The sequence below is a fragment of the Bison bison genome, unplaced genomic scaffold (assembly GCF_000754665.1).
Source record: "Bison bison bison isolate TAMUID 2011002044 unplaced genomic scaffold, Bison_UMD1.0 scf7180017864465, whole genome shotgun sequence".
Taxonomy (NCBI): domain Eukaryota; kingdom Metazoa; phylum Chordata; class Mammalia; order Artiodactyla; family Bovidae; genus Bison; species Bison bison.
Window position 1 is genome coordinate 3,928,130 of NW_011495026.1, and position 18,153 is coordinate 3,946,282.

General features: G+C 35.1%; 1 protein-coding gene across 4 annotated transcripts in view; it reads right to left on the reverse strand.

Moving 5' to 3' along the window:
- Positions 1-18,153, reverse strand: part of LARP1B (La ribonucleoprotein domain family, member 1B) — a 135,094-nt gene that overhangs the window by 22,606 nt on the left and 94,335 nt on the right. For 3 of the 4 annotated variants that reach the window (XM_010860241.1, XM_010860242.1, XM_010860240.1), the window contains exons 13-14: positions 9,264-9,472; positions 8,156-8,262 (exon numbers count right to left, since the gene is read on the reverse strand). In XM_010860241.1, the coding sequence (XP_010858543.1) occupies positions 8,156-8,262; positions 9,264-9,472 (316 nt within the window). Of the gene's footprint in view, positions 1-8,155; positions 8,263-9,263; positions 9,473-12,239; positions 12,304-18,153 lie in introns of those variants that run through there. The other variant, XM_010860244.1, reaches the window with a different exon arrangement.

Here is an 18,153-nt window from a genome sequence, read left to right on the forward strand (position 1 = left end):
TCATATATCTCCTGAGGGGCTGTTATTAGTTACATAAATGCTATGTCTTCTATATTGAACCTTCTATTAATAAATAATGTCCTTATCTCTTGTATTTTTCTTATAGTTTGTCTGATATTAAAACAGCTATCCGAGCTCTCTCAAATGTACATCTTTTACCATCCTTTCACTTTCAATCTATTTGTGTCTTTGAATTTAATATGAGTCTCTGTAGATGTATATAGTTGGATCATGTTTTTTACCATTCTACCAATCTCTGTCTTCTAATTGGAAAATGAAGGCTATTCATATTTAAAGTAACTGCTGGTAAGGAGGGACCTGCCATTTTGTTATTAGTTTTCTATATGCCTTATAGATTTGCTGTCCTTCACTTCCTCTTACTAACTTTTGTGTTGCTTCTTTTCCTTCTGAATAAAATATTTTGACTCTCTTCTCATTTCCTCTTATATATGATCTATAGATATTTTCTTTGTGGTAGTCATGAGGATTATAATTAACAAAAACTCTACTCTTATACATATCTGTTCCCTACTTTCTGTTACTGATTAAATCTTTATATAGTATATAACAAAGCAGTAATTTTTTAAAAGTTATTTGTCTTTTAAAATGACACAGAAAGTAAAAAGTGGAGTTATAAGTTAAATTACAGTAAAACTCTTACCAAAATTGCTTCTTTCTTCATATGTGTTCACGTTACTGTCAAGTGTCCATGTCAAACTGAGGACTACCTTTAGCATTTCTTACTGGGCAAATCTAGTGGTAACAAACTCCTTCAGCTTTTTTTTTTTTTTTTTTAATGAATACTTTATCTTTTAAAGAAACATTAGCATTATGGCAAACTGAATGGAAGGTATAGAGATTTCCCTTATACCATCTATACTCCCTGCTCCCCAGACCATGGCTTCCTCCACTATCAACATCCAGCACATCTACCACCAGAGTAGTAACATTTGTTACAACTGACCAATCCACACTGACATTATAATCACCCCAAGTTCACAGTTATATTAGCCTTTACTCTTGGTGCTGTGCATTCTATACTTTATAACAAGAAGTAGCTATCATTACAGTGTCATACACAGCCTAAAAATCCCGAGTTCCAACTATTCATCTCTCCTTCCCCTCAACCCCTAGAAAAAAAACAGTCTTTCTATCCATAGTTTTCCTTTTCCAGAATGTCAAATAGTTGGAATTTTACAGTGTGTAGCCTTTTCACTTAGTAATATGCATTTAAGGTTCTTCCATGTCTTTTCATGGTTTCATAGCTCATTTCTTTTTTACTACCAAATATTATTTCATTGTCTGGATATATCACAGTTTACCGAAAGACATCCTGGCTGCTTCCAAATTTGGGCAATTATAAATAAAGTTGCTTTAAATATCCATGCACAGATTTTCATGTGGACATAAGTTTTCAGCTCCTTTGGGTAAGTACCATGGAGGGTGACTGCTAGATGCTATGTAAGAGTATGTTTAGTTTTGTAAGAAACTTCCAAACTATCTTCCAAATGGCTGTACCATTTTAGATTCCAAAATATTGCCAGTGAATGAGAGTTCCTGTTAATCCATATTCTCACCAACATTTATTAGTGTTGTCAGTGTTCTGGATTTGGCCATTCTAACAGGTGTGTTGTACAATCTCATTGCTGTCTCACTTTTCCAATTCCCTGATAATATATGATGTGGATGGAGTATCTTCATGTGCTTATTTGCCATTTGTATATCTTATTTGGTGAGGTGTCTGTTAGGTCTTTGGCCAATTTTCTAACAGGTGCTTTTTAATTTTTTTTTTGTTTTGTTTTACTGTTGAGTTTTAAGAGTTCTTTAAGAGCTTTATTGATGAGTTTTATTGTATATCACAGACAATAGTCCTTTCTCAGATGTGTAGTTTATAAATATTTTCTGCCACTCTGTGGCATGTCTTTTCATTCTCTTGGCAGTGTCACTCATAGAGCGAAAGTTTTCCACTTTTATTAAGTCCAGCTTCTTGATTTCTTCCTTCACAAACTTCACTTTTGGCATCATATCTAAAAAGTCAACAACCAACCCAGGATCGTAGATTTTCTCCTGTTATCTTCAAGGAGTTCTATAGTTATGTGAGGTCTCTGATCCACTTTGAGTTAGTTTTTGAGAAGCATATAAGATCAATGTTTAGACTTTTTTACATATGAATGTCCAATTGTGCTAAGCACCATTAATTAAAAAGATTATCTTTGGTCCACTGTATTGCCTTTGCTCCTTTGTCAAAGACCATTTGACTTTATTTATGTGGATCTACTTCTGGGCTCTCTAGTTTGTTCCATTCATATATTTATCTAATTTTTCACCAATATCACACTGTTTTGATCACTGTAGTTTTACAGTAAGTCTTGAAGCCAGGTAATATCAATTTTCTAACTTTGTTCTTTTTAAATATCATGTTGGCTGTTCTGGGTCTTTTGCTTCTCCACAAAAACTTTAAGAATCAGTTTGTTAAAATCCACAAAATAACTTCCTGGGATTTTTTTTATTGGAATTGTTTTGAATATGTAGATCTAGTTGGGAAGAACTGACATCTTAACAGTACTCTTTCTATCCATGAACATGGAATATAACTCCATTTATTTAGTTTTTTTTTTAATTCCTCTCATCAGTTTTATACTTTTCTTCATATAGATCTTGTACATATTTTGGGCAGGGTGATAATGCAAATAGTATTTTGCCCTTAATTTCAAATTCTACCAGTTCATTGCCGGTACATAGGGAAGTGATTCACATTTGTATATTAACCACGTAACCTGATTATTTATGACTTTCTATATAAACAATAATGTCATCTGTGAGCAAAGACAGTTTTATTCCTTTTTTCTAAATCAATGTACCTTTTGTTTCTTTTTTTTCCCCTTCAGACTTTATCTCTGTCTCTCAAATTTGAAGTGCAATTTTGCCAGATAAGGAATTCTTAGTTGACAGGTTTTTCCCCCCTGCACTTTGAATATATCAGTTTACTGGCTTTTGGCCTACAAGGATTCTGCTGAGAAATTGGCTGATACGTTTACTAAGGATCCCTTGTATATGATGAGTATCTTCTCTTGTGCTGCTTTCAGGATTTTCTCTTTGTCTTTGGTTCTCAATAGTGTGATTATAAAGTGTCTTGAAGTTAGTCTCTTCTGGTTTATCCTACTTCAAGTTCATTAAGCTTATCAGATCTGTAGATTCATGTATTCCATCAAGTTGGGAGCCACTATTCTTTCAAATATTCTTCTTGCCCCCTTTCTCTTTTCCTTCTGAGATTCCCACAGTGTGTGTACTGGTCTAGTTCACGTATCTGACAGATCCCTTAGATACTGCTTGACTTTTCTTCGTTCTTTTTGTTCCTCAGATTTGATAATTTAAACTGTTCTATCTTTAAGTCTGCTTATTTTTTTCTTTCTGTTTGATGAAAGCTACTTTTGAACCCCCTGGTATATTTTTCTTTTTAGTTACTGTATTTTCAGCTGCAGAATTCCTTTCTGGTTCCTTTATATAATTTCTCTCTCTCGATAATCTTGTTTTCTTCATACACTGCTTTGCTATCTTTGTCTATATCTTCCTTTATTTAACTCTTTAGTTTTAAAGACTCTGATTAAGAAAAATGGGAATGGGAGCTTCATTAGGTACATTTTTCATCAATTAATTTTATTCCTTCAAATGGACATAATTTTGTTAACAATGAAAATTTGAATCTTATACTGTGGTAACTCTGGAAATCAAATTCTCCCTCTTGCCCAGCATTTGCTGTTTTGTTTTTTTTCTCAATTTTTGTAGGGTAATTCTGTGCTGAGGTAAGTCTGAGGTGAAAGCTTAAAGTCTCTTAGATCTTTTTCTGAGCCTACATCTTTTCTTGGGCATGGGTGATAGTTTTCTAAATTTCCCTCTTTAGTGGTTGCTTTTGAATGTCAAAACAAAAACAAAAAAAGACATTCATGGATGAAACAATGGCCACCAGACTCTGTCTGTACTTTGTTGATCAGAGGCAGTTAGCAGTCAAAATACAAACTCCAATATTTGAAGGACAAGGTCTTCATTGCCTATTTTGGATCCAGCAAGCCATACCAGAGTGGGGGTTGCCATCTTCCCAAATGCCGGTCACAGGGCTGGGGGTGGTGGAAGATAGACAGCTGCTACTACACAAAAGGCTGATATCAACCAATATTGACAAGTTACCCAACATGCTTTCCTCTGGAAGCTTTAAGTGTTTAAAAAGACTGTAAAGTTCCAAAACTGTCAATACAGACAATTTCTGAAAATATAATTGTTGTTTAAGTGGTTAGACAGATACCTACCTATTCCTTCCCACTCTGTTATCTGCCTGACATTACTCTCCTTAGTGTGTTTAAGGCACCAAGCAAGGCATGCAGGAAGTTAATGCTTCAAAGACCTGAACTCCCCTATGGCTTTCAGGGAAAGGTTTTCAAAGACAGGGTGAGGCAGACCAAGATCAGATACGTGGTTACCAAGGTAGAAGGAGGGAGCAAGAGGGATGGTCTGGGAGTTTGGGGTTGGTATATGCACACTATTACACTTAAAATGGATAAACAACAAGGTCCTACTGTATAGCACAGGGAACTATATCCAACTGCTTGGGATAAACCATAAGGGAAAATATGAAAAAAAAAAAAAAGAATGTATAACAGGCTTCCCAGGTGACTCAATGGTAAAGAATCTCCCTGATAATGCAGGAGACGCGATCCCTGGGCCAGGAAGATCCCCTTGAGGAGGAAATGGTAATCCACTCCAGTGTTCTTGCCTGGGAAATTCCAGGGACAGAGGAGCCTGACAGGCTACAGACCACAGGGTCGCAAAGAGTAGCACACGACAACCGTGCACAGCACAGCAGCACATATATATGTGCAACTGAGTCACTTTGCCGAACAGCAGAGATTGCCACAATACTGTAAACTGACTATACTTCAACAATAACAACAAAAAAAAGGTGAGGGTGGGGGATTGTGGGGTACATGATCAGCTAGTTCTCATTCTGCTGACTGGTTGGTGGTGAGGTATCAGGAGTTAATTTTGGTTCCAATGGGTATGGGGTATCTACGCTTATGGGCAGCACACAGTTAACTTCTTCCACCTGGTGGGGGTTTCAACATCCCCTTTGATAGATGCTACGGCCCTCACGGGGTCTCTATCATGAGATTTGAAAATATTCCTTCTGCACTTGCAGTTTTGAGGCCTTATTTCAATAAACATCCAGAACTGTGTGTACTCCTCAGTGCCTGCCCACCAGCTGGCCTTCCTCTCTCCATCACATATTTAACGCTGCGTGTTTTAACGCTGTGTGTCAGGCACGTGTGATATACTCATTCATTCTGTGTTGGTTGTATTTTCTCTAGGGGTCCTCTTAAGAAAACACTGTAAGCTAGCCAGAAATAACTTTTTAATGGTTGCAGAGTTCTTTTTTGTATCTGTGGAAAGCAATATGTGTAACTGGTGCCCTATTGTTGGACATTCATGGTGTTTCCTTCTCTCTTTCTTCTCTTTTTTCTCTTTCTTCCTCTTCCCCCTCCTCTTTTCCTCCTTCTCCTTCTCAGGGGTTACTTTTTAAAATGTGATTATTTTGAAATTGTATTTTGAGATATTTCATCATTTAGAAGTCTGCATAACTAAGTTAATCAAGTTTACCAGGTGACCAATGATTCATGATGTTACAAAAGCATGCATGACAAAAGAGCCATTCAAAGTGGAAGAAGTCCAGTGGCTTTTAATGTAACAGAGTATGAAAACTTCACTGAGTATAAGAAAGTCATTGACATATGGTTTCAGACTCCACATTGCAACTAACTTCTAAAAAACTACCACTTGTTCAACTTTGGATAACATCAAAGAAGAATACCTACTTTGGATAATATCAAAGAAGAATAAATTTCAATTATCTGAAAAGGCTATTAAAACATGTCTCCCTTCCCCAGATTTTATTATTCTATTTCAACAACAAAAAAACCCCACAAATGACAAGACAATATAGAAACATATGAGTATCCAGTTATCTCATATAAAACAAAACATTAAAAAATATGTAAAACTTTAAGACAAATACTACTCTATTCAGGAATTTTTTGAGAACTATATTTCATAAAAATGTTTATTTATGTTAATATAGAATATTTATCAGTTATTTTAAATGAATTAAACATTCAATTTCTTTCAGCTTTACTTTTAAATTCAATTTAATTTTTTATTAAACATTTCTTGTTAAATGAAAGCTAACAGAATTCATTGCCAAAATATCTGCACAAGAAATATTTAAGAAATGAAGAGCATTGTAAATGGTAAAAATGAGAATATTTTTAAAACTTCCTTTTTCCTGTTAATTGCTTTAAAACCTAATTGTCTAAAAAATAATAATAACAAAGGATGGGAGGAGATGGAACTTTAGTAAGGTTCTTATCCTATACATGTAATGATGTATCATTTAAAAGGATACATCATTAAAAGGATATGTTACAATGTACACTATAAACCGAGATACAAGCCAATAGTAGAGATAAAACAGAATCATTACAAAAACTAAGCTGATCCAAAAGAAAGTAGGAAAAAAGAACAAAGAATAGATGAGACAAATAGAATATAAGATGACAGATTTAAATACAATCAATACTTACATTAATGTAGATGGTCCAAAGATATGTTAAAGCAATTAAATAATCCTTCAATTAAAAATACATAAATTTTTAAAAAAGATATGAATGTTTATAGCGGGGAAGGTTGTGGTGAGGGAGGCAGGGGATGCAAAAGGTATAAGGGAACTCTGTACCTTCCACTCAATTTTGCTTGTAACTAAAACTCTACAAGGTAAGTCAATTAAAAAAATTCACCTCTCATTATAGTAATTACATACTTGTCTGCCATCTTTGAATTAAGGTCTGTAAAGGCAGGGACTATATATATCGTCTTCTCTGCTATGTATCAGTGCAACATTTTTCATCATTATCTACTGATCTCTAAACATACTCCTCCAAAAAAAAATAATAAAGAAACAAACTCTGAAAATGACTTAGAATACAAAATAACTGTAAGTAGACTCCAGTACTCTTGCCTGGAAAATCGCATGGACGGAGGAGCCTGGTAGGCTGCAGTCCATGGGGTCGCTGAGGGTCGGACACGACTGAGTGACTTCACTTTCACTTTTCACTTTCATGCATTAGAGAAGGAAATGGCAACCCACTCCAGTGTTCTTGCCTGGAGAATCCCAGGGAAGGGGGAGCCTGGTGGGCTGCCGTCTATGGGGTCGCACAGAGTCAGACACGACTGAAGCGACTTAGCAGCAGCAGCACCAGCAGCAGACAACAGATGTGCAAGAAGAGCATATAGACATTTTATCTTTTAAGGAAAATATATCTAATGAGAACAAAATGCAAAGTACCACATGAATATCCCTGGAAAAAAATACTTGGAGATTTTCAGATCATGATAAACTCTCTAGTTTTTCTTTGAATAAAACTAATTCTTCCGTTATAGTAATCAGTCAAAAGAGACTTGTTTTCCTAAAACTCATTTTCCAATTAGAAAGTATAATTATTCTGAAAATATCTATTCAAACGCAAGACAGGTTTTCAAGAAACACAAAGCAATAGTAACTCACCTCTGTATAGGACATAGCATAACCATATTTTTATAATGTACTTAACAGGCATAGTAAAAGTTAGCTCTGTCATCTCTTTTGAGATAAATAATAATCTTTTGTAAAATTAAAGCTAAAAGAAAAATAATCAGCTAATCTATTTTTCCCCAAAGGAAAAACTCTAAAATATTAATGTGTTTTATTTCCATATCCTTTACATAGTTTGAGCAGATTGTTTAGCACATTAACTCACTAAGAACCTACTATGCCATAAAATATCTGGAATCTTTCCAAAGATAATAACTTTAATAGACCTAAATATTATTAATCTAAGAGTACACATTTGTGGAAATTACTTCAAAAGGGGGAAAAAAACCTATACTACTGAATTATTCCTTAACATACTTATTGTAAACTTATTTCCTCTTCTTTGGCTTCTTTTTACTATTTTCATTGTTCTATAATTTGCTAATGTATCAATTTTTAAATGTTCCCAAATATCTAATTAGTAACTGTTTCCAGTGAACTTAAAATCAAGAACAAAGCAATGTTTGACAGATACAGTACCTGACAGAGGATGTTCTTGGCCCGTGATCTCTGGAGTCCATTACCCAACCAACATGACACTCTAGAGGGGGATTTGTACTATGTCTTGTTTTTCTCTTTCTTGGACTCTAAGGAAAAAGAAGTCAAACATTGCAATTACTTTCAGTAGTGTGAACCTCACAAGTAAATTAAAACCCTCTGACTATAAACCAACTCAAACATTTTCATACTGTGGATGACACATTATGAAATCATATGAAGTCACAAAACTCAAACATCTCACACACAAGTTACAAAACTTAGCAAGGCTAAGGTTTCAATACAAGGATTAAAGAAAACACAGCTTAAAATGATTCTTTATTACACCTTCTGATCATCTTTAATTAACACTATCCATGAAATTAAAAGACGCTTACTCCTTGGAAGGAAAGTTATGACCAACCTAGATAGCATATTCAAAAGCAGAGACATTACTTTGCCAACAAAGGTCCATCTAGTCGAGGCTATGGTTTTTCCTGTGGTCATGTATGGATGTGAGAGTTGGACTGTGAAGAAGGCTGAGTGCTGAAGAATTGACGCTTTTGAACTGTGGTGTTGGAGAAGACTCTTGAGAGTCCCTTGGACTGCAAGGACATCCAACCAGTCCATTCTGAAGGAGATCAGCCCTGGGGTTTCTTTGGAAGGAATGATGCTGAAGCTGAAACTCCAGTACTTTGGCCACCTCATGCGAAGAGCTGACTCATTGGAAAAGACTCTGATGCTGGGAGGGATTGGGGGCAGGAGGAGAAGGGGACGACAGAGGATGAGATGGCTGGATGGCATCACTGACTCGATGGATGTGAGTCTGAGTGAACTCTGGGAGTTGGTGATGGACAGGGAGGCCTGGCGTGCTGCGATTCATGGGGTGGCAAAGAGTCAGACATGACTGAGCGACTGAACTGATCTGATTGTAAAGAAGTTATTCCTTAACCTGAGAAGACATCACTATGGTAAAATATCTTTTTTTTTTTTTAACAAATTCCTGTAACTTAAAATACAAATTTTTATTGTGATAGAAACTAAAAAAGTCTCATTTTGTAATGGTGAAGTATACAAAATGTAGGCTTTATATTTTTGGTGTTCTGTGTACCTTTACATCAATGGCTTTGGGTTCTTTAACAGGATAAAATCTTGGTGTTTTATTTGGATCTTGTAATCGAGGTGTTCGTGGTGTCTTGGGTGTCCTTGCAGGGTAAATTCTGGGAGATTCTGGAACTGCTGTGGGCAATGAACGGGCCATTGTTGCTGAAGATACTTCTGAAACATCAAACAGCTTCTGAGCTAATTCATCAGTCAAATCTGCCAAAAAAAAAAAAAAAAGCTGTTAAAAGTATTTCAGTGCTAGAAAAATTATTTTATTACTGAGAACAAGGATAATTCTGAAATTCTCTATTCTCAGAGTACTTTTTTCATTAGAAATATTTCAAATATACAAGAAAGAATTTAAAAACAAAAAAACACTTGTCTACACATCATCTAGATAACTAAATTTTAATTTTGCTTCGTTTCAAACTTTTTTTTTAAAGAAAAATATGCCTAATAACCTTTCCTAATCCCATTTTGCTTTTCCTCCTCAGAGATAACCAGGCTCTTAAATTTGATATTTTTATCTATATATGTAATAATATTATTTTGCATAATTAACTTGATATAAATGGTATCACAGTATAATATCATTTTGCAGGCTTTTTCAGTCAATATTTTGTTTGTGACCATTATTCAAGTTCTATTAATATAGCTTTGGTTTATTCACTTACACTGCAGAATATGTTGTATACAAATATTATAATTTATTCATTCTCCTGAAGACAGTGTTTTTACATTTTTGGTATAATCAATAGTGCTGCAGTAAACATTGCTGAAAATGTCTCTGTACAGGTATGAGTATTTCTCTAGGGTTTATATCTGAAATGGAAATACTGAGTCAAGTGCAATGTGCATGGTCTGGTTTACTAAATATTGTTTGCCAACCTGCTTTCTATAGTGGTTTCACCAATTCATACTTTTGACTAGCAGTTATCTTGGTCAAGGCTAGGTTTTGCTTAGACTTTTAAATACTTTTCCATCTCATGGGATTTAAAAGGTATTCACATTTCTTTGGCTACTAGTGAAGTTGAGCATATTTTTATACAGTTAGTACTCAGATTTCCCTTGTGTGAGCTTGCCATTCATATCCTTTTGATTATTTTTCTGTTGGGTTGCTTTCATTAATTAGTTTGTGAAAATCTTAAGGTAAAACACTAAGTAAGCAAGCAAACAAATCAAGTTAAAGTGTCAAAACTGCAGGCTCTATTTCTACATGGTTTTTCTTCAGACTTACCAACTTCTTTTGATTCATACAATAAACTTTTGTTCACTCAACAAATATTACTGAGTACCTAATACATTCCAAGTACTATTTAGACACAAGTTTGTAAACTCAAAAGGGAACTAACCCACTCTGTTACCTAGTCTCACTATCTTGGTATTTTCCTTCCTAGTCCATTATCTTTACTGTTGCCGGGATAATTATTCTGAGGAGCAAATTAGGTCATTTCACATTTCTACTTAAAAATTTTCAGGTTTTCCCCATTGCCTCTAGGAGAGGCATTGGCTCTTTAGCATGGCATATAATACTCTCCTGATTGTGCTTCAGTTTTGCTTCTATTGTCATTCTCCATTTCAGTCTTGACGCCCCAAATAGCAACCTACTTGTTATTCCTATTTTCTGTTGTTCTTGTTTTCTTGTGTCATATCTTTTCATATGCTTTTTCCTGTATCTAAAAGTCCCTTTCCCTCATCTTTTCACACCCAATTAGACTCACATCATTCCTTTAAAATCCAGCACAAATCCTGAGTACTTTCTCTGGGAATGTGTAGCATTGTTCAAACATCTTCTGCCAACAGAATTAACCATTAATCAATTATTTTTTGTGCCACATCTGCATTTTTATCCATTTATTTTTAGATTCATTAAATTGAAATTTATTTTCTTATATATCTTCCATTAAATGCTAGCAGTAAATCTCAGTGTTTCTCTGAAAGCAAGGGCCACAATCTATATATGTACACCAGGATCTACAATTGTACCTAGGAAAAAGTATATCCCCATCCAATGACTGAAAAACTTAACTGAATTGTGTTAATGGTATTTTTCTGTATGGTAAGATGATACACAATCTCAGGGGTTAAAAGTAGGAGCATACACTGAAAAATATGGTAAATCCAGTGCCCTTGTAAAAGAAATATTCAAAGATCTAGGAGCAGTAACAACCCAGAAATCCTAAGTGTCCTAGCATCTAGATTATGGCTTCTAAATTCCACTTCCCACTGATCAGTCTCCTTTAAAAAAAAAAAAGTCTGAAGCACAAAGTATTATAAAAGCCTAGAAAATCTTGAGCCAGAAAGCAATGAAGTTAAAAATGAAAATATTAGCATGGTTCATGAAGACATAGCAGCAAACTTTAGGAGACACTGCCAGTCAAAACAATGACCGAATTGGCCTAAGAACATCAAATAAACAGACCCCATGAGTTCATAATGGTTACTTTAAAACTTAATCAAATTTCTAGGCTGCTATGGCACCAACTCATTATTCTGAAAATGATCAATAGAATACAAGAAAATAAAAAAGAATTTAACCTGTCTTTTTTGTAAATTGAATTCCAGAATAAATAAAGAGTTAATTAAAAGAAAAAATTCTTCCTTACAGAATTCTAGGTTAAGAAACATAAAAGGAATAACAAAATTAGAAGACGACTATTTTGCAACTTTAGTGAAATAGAGGATCAGGAAAATATTCATCAATACCTGCTAAAATCATTTGGTAAAATGCTGAGGAGAGATTTAATGACCCATGAAAGAAATAATTGTTATACTAACTTCTGTAAAAGGAAAAACTTCGGCTTTGAGAACAACACTTTGAAGAGAATAAAAAGACAAGCCACAGAATGTCAAACAGTATTTGTAAAACACACATATGATAAAGGACTATTATCCAAGATACACAAAGGATTGTCAAAATTCAACAACAATAACAACAAAAACCTGATTAGAAAATGGGCCAGAGACCTAACAGACGCCTTACCAAAGAAGATATATAGATGGCAAAAAGCACACGGAGATACTCCACATCAGATATCATCAGGGAACTGCAAAGTAAGACAACAATGAGATTGTGCAACACATCTATTAGACTGGCCAAAACCCAGAACACTGACAACACTAACAAATGCGGATAAGAATATGAAGTAACAGGAACTCTCATTCACGGTGGTATTGTAGAAATGAAAAATGGTACAGCCACTTTGGAAGACAGTTTGGAAGTTTCATACAAAACTAAACATATTCTTACATACCATCAAGGAGTCATCCTCCTTGGTACTTACCCAAAGGAGCTGAAAACTTTCGTCCACACAAAAATCTGCACATGGATATTTAAAGCAGTATTATTTATAACTGCCCAAACTTGGAAGCAACCACATGTCGTTTAGTAGGTAAGTGGATAAATAAATGCTATATATGACACTATAATGATGACTACATCTCATTATACATTTATCCAAATCAACAGGATATACAACACCAAGAGTAAATGCTGGGACTTCCCTGGTGGTCCAGGGAATCCTCATACCAATGCAGGGTACACGGGTTTGATATCTGGTCTGGGAAGATTCCACATGTCACAGAGCAACTAAGCCCAGGAGCTACAACTACTGAGCCCACACGCGGCAACTACTGAAGCCCACATGCCTGGGGCCCATGCTCAGCAACAAGAGAAGCCACTGTAATGAGAAGCCCTCACACAACTAGAGTAGGCCCCACTCACTGCAAATACAGAAAGCTCACACACAGCAACAAAGGGCCAGAACAGCCAAAAATAAATTAAAAACTTTTAAAAGAATAAGAAAAACAGAAACTAAAAAAAAAAAAAAAGTAAATGCTAATGTAACTATGGACTTTTGCTGATTATGATGTGTGAACGTAGGCTCATCAATAGTAACAAACGTACCACTCTGATGTGGGCTGTTGCTCTGAGGAGGCAACCTCTTTCACCAGATGGGTAATAGCTAGTAAGCTAGGGTCAGGGTGTAAATGTGAAATCTCTGTACCCTCCTCTAAATTTTGCCATGAGCCTAAAACTGCTCTAGCAACAAAAGCCTTGGGGGAAAAAAAAATTAAGGGAAACTTTATGATGAATAGATCAGGCTGATAACATCTAAACTCAGTGATAACATCAGTAAACATGCTCAGGTGCTTCAGTCCTGTCCAACTCTCTCAAAGAGAGAGTCCATATATCATGGACTATAGCCCTCCATGCTCCTCTGTCCATGGGATCCTCCAGGCAAGAATACTGAAGTAGGTTGCCATTTCCTTCTCCAGGGGATCTTCCCGATCCAAGGGATTGAACCTGAGTATCCTGTGTCTCCTGCATTGCAGGCTGATTTTTCACAGCTGAGCCACAAGGGGAAGCCCAAGATAAGTACATGGGAGTTCATTAACAGTTTTCTCTGCTTTTATCTTTATCTGAACATTTTCATATTAAAAAGTTAAAGTTTTATTTCAGTCTTACATTTATTTTATTCCAGGTTTAATTAGGTCTGAATTTGACCCATCACCAAGAGCAGATATACCGTTTTATGAAGATTAAGATCTATAGAGTACTTTTTGTTATCTCAAAAGAAACATTTTACAAAATTTGTGTAGTGTATCATTTACCAATTTATAATATTTTCACAAAAAAAATTACCAAAAATAGTTAAGAAAATTGCAAGTACATAAAATATATTCAGTACAAAAATTATATTACTAGAAATATAAGTAGTTAGGAAATAAGAATACATTAAAAGTATTTTTTATAAAATACAAAGATGACATATAAATATCATTTAGATATTATAACTTCTTTTTAGTTAAAATCATGGGCCATCTCTTATATGTGAATGTTCAAAATAGCATTTTCCATAATAGCCAAAAGTGGAAAAAGAAAACAAATATACACCTATTTCCAAATGGATAAACAAAATGAAGTATGTCCATACTATAGAACACTACACCTTACAAGAAGGAGAGAAGCACCAACATAAGCAACAACATGGATTAATGTCAAAATTATTATATTAATTGAAAGAAGCCAAACACATTGACTACATATACATCCCATTTATATGAAATTTCTAGGAAGTGCATAAACATAAAGACAGAAAGCAGATCACTGGTTACATCAGACTGAAATTGAGTGCTGACATTGACTGCAAATGATTGTGAGGGAACTTTTAGCATGATGCAATTTAAAAATAATTATGGGGGACTTCCCTGGTGACCCAGTGGCTAAGACTCCATATTCCTAATGCACGGGGCCTGGGTTTGATACCTGGTCAGGGAACTAGATCCCACATGCTGCAACTAAGACCCAGCACAGTTAAATAAATTTAAAAACAGAAACAAAACAACTAAATTATGGCACTGGTGTACAAATACACAAATTTACTGACATTAATCACACTATACACTTAAAGTGAGTTAATTTTGTGTAAATTATACCTCAAAAAAGCTTTAAAACACAGAAGACCAGGCCATCTGCTCTTTGGGAACATCAATTGTGATCGTCTACCATACAATTTCTGCTAAAAGGTTTATCAAATAAGACTGATATTTCAAGGATTAGGCTAAAGTACTAATTTTCAAAGTGCAGTCCCAACCAGTGGGAATAGCAAGAGAACTAGAATTACAAGTGGAGACTGAAAATGAGACTAAATTGCTGTAATCTCATAAGAAAGTGGTTTCTTAAGATGAGATCTACTTATTCCTAATGAAGATGCTGTGAAGAATGTAGAAATGACAACAAAGAATTTAGAATACTGTATAAACTTAGTTGCTAAAGCAGTGGCAGGGTTTGAGAGGACTGACTCCAATTTTGAAAGAAGATCTACTGTGGGTAAAATGCTATCAAACAGCATTAAATGTCACAGAGAAATTGTTCATGAAATGAAGAGTCAACCAATTCAGTGGACTTGATAGTTCTCTTATTTTAAGAAACTGCCACAGCCACCCCAACTTTCAGCAACCACAACCCTGATCAGTCAACAGCCATCAACACTGAGGCGAGGCCCTCCGCCAGGAAAAGGACTGTTACAACTTACTGAAGGCTCTGATGATGGTTATCATTTTTTTAAGCAATAAAATACTTTTAAATTAAGATATGCTCATTTTAATTTTAGACATAATGCTATTGCACACTTAATAGAACACAGTATAGTGTACACATACTGTATACTGACTGTAAAACCAAAAATTCATGTGACTTGCTTCACTGTGGTATTTACTTTATTATGGTGGTCTGGAACCAAATACAAAATATCTCTGAGGTATGCCTGTATCTCTAAAGACCCTAAAAACATTGAAAGAATAAAAAAGGAATATTACTAAAAACACACCCCAAAATAGACAAACTCTTTAATATATAAACTACAAAAGTTCACTCAAGAAAAGCTAGATTACCTAAATAGGCCCATGTCTCTTTAAAAAATTAATTAGTAGTTAAAAACATTTCAACAATTCTAGACCCAGATGACTTCACTGGCAAATTCTACCACGCCTATAAGGAATCAAAATACAGAAGAGGAGGGAATGCTTACTAACTCATTTATAAGGCAGTATTCCCTGATACCAAAATCAAGCAAAGATAATCCAAGAAAAACCAATATTCTTCATTCCGCTAAAAAAAAAAGCAAATGGAATCTAACAGTGTATAAAAAGGGTAATATGTCACAGTCAAATAAGGTTTATACTGGGCTCATTATTTGAAAATAATTCAATGCAATTCACAATACAAATAAGCTAATTAAGACAAACATGTAATCATTTCAAAAGACCCAGAAAAAAAATCCCCCCCCCAAAAATCAGCATCCATTCATGATTAAAAACTCTCAGGAGAATAGTATTGAAACATGTATATTACCATATGTGAAACAGATCACCAGTCCAAGTTCAATGCATGAAACAGGGTACTCAAAGCCAGTGCACTGGGACAACCCTGAGGGATGGGATGGGGAGGGAGGTGGGAGGAGGGTTCAGGATGGGGCCCACATGTATACCCATAGCTGATTCATGTCAATGTATGGCATAAACCACCACAATACTGTAAAGTAATTAGCCTCCAAATAAAATAAATAAGAATTTTTAAAAAACTCTCAGTACACTAGAAATAAAATCTACAACTATTATCATACTTAATGGTGAAAGACTGAATGCTTTCCTCCTAAAATCAGAAACAATGCAAGGATGTCTTGTAACTTCTATTCAACATCATGTTGGAGGTCCCAATCAATGTAATAAGACAATAAATGAAAGTATATAAAAATAAGAAATGAACTGCAGCTATTCACAGACAACATGACTATCTATGCAGAAATCGATCAATGTAAAATATATTGAAGAATCTACAGAAAGAGCTACTAGAACTATTACTGGTAAGTTTATCAATATCACAGGATACACAGCTGTATTAGTCAGGATTCTCCAGAGTAAAGGAACCAACAGGATAGAAAAGAAGATTTAATATGAGGAATTGGCTTACAAGATTATGGAGGATGAGAAATCTCACAATCTGTCATCTATAAGCTGGAAACTTAGAAAAGCCAGTGATGTAATTCAGCTCTGAGTCCAAAGGCCTGAGACCTAGGGAAGTTGATGATATAAATACCAATCTAAGATGAGACGAGACGTCCCAGTCAATAAGACAGCAAAAAAGGAGCAAATTCCTCCTTCCTCCACATTTTTGTTCTATTCAGACCTTCAGTGGATTCGATGATGTCCACCCATACTGAGGATGGCAATCTACCATGCCCAACAATTCAGATACTTATCTCATGTAGAAAAAGCGTCACAGAGACACCCAGAAGCAATGTCTAACCAGACATCCGGTTATCCTCTGATTCATTTAAGCTGACACTTAAAATCAACATCACAAAGAATAATATGAAAAAAATCTATCCTATTTCTATATACTAGCAATAAACAATGGATAATAAAAATTTTAAAGCACCATTTATAGCAACACCAAAATCATAATATACTTAAGGACATAGGTAACAAAATGTGTACAAAATACAACAAAAGCCATAAGACACTGAAGAACAAACACTTAAAAGGAGAAGTATACCATATTCATAGACTGGAAGATTCAATTCTGTTAAAATTTTATAATTCTTCCTAAACTGTAGATTCAGTGCAGTTCCAATCAAAATACTAGTTGGAATTTTTATAGACATCGATAAGCTATTTTTATAATTTATGTGAAAATGCAAGGAAACTAGAATAGTCAAAATATTTTGGAAATAAAAAGAGAAAAAAAGGTGGACGACACATATTGATTTTTAAGATTACAGTTATAAGGACTTACCTGGTGGTCCAATGGTTAAGAATTTGTCTTCCAATGTAGGGAACATGGGTTCAATCCCTGGTCAAGGAATTAAGATCCCACATGCCACAGAGCAACTAAATCCAAGCACTGCAACTATAGAGCCTGTGCGCCGCAACTAGAAAAAACCCCCTTGCACTGCAACAAAGGCCCAACACAACCAAAAAAGAAAAAAGTTCTGCTCTTCAAAAGGTGCTCTTTTTTTGGCCACACCACACAGTTTTTGCAAGATCACAGTTCTCCAACCAGAGATTAAACCACGCCACAACAGAGAAAGTCCTAGATCCTAACCACTAGACCACCAAGGAACTCCCAATAGGCATTCTTAAGAAATGAAAAGATAAATCTTTAGATTGGGGGAAGATATGTGAAAATTACATAGGAATCAAAAGACGCTTACTCCTTGGAAGGGAAGTTATGACCAACCTAGATAGCATATTCAAAAGCAGAGACATTACTTTGCCTACAAAGGTCCGTCTAGTCAAGGCTATGGTTTTTCCAGTAGTCATGTATGGATATAAGAGTTGGACTGTGAAGAAAGCTGAGCGCTGAAGAATTGATGCTTTTGAATTGTGGTGTT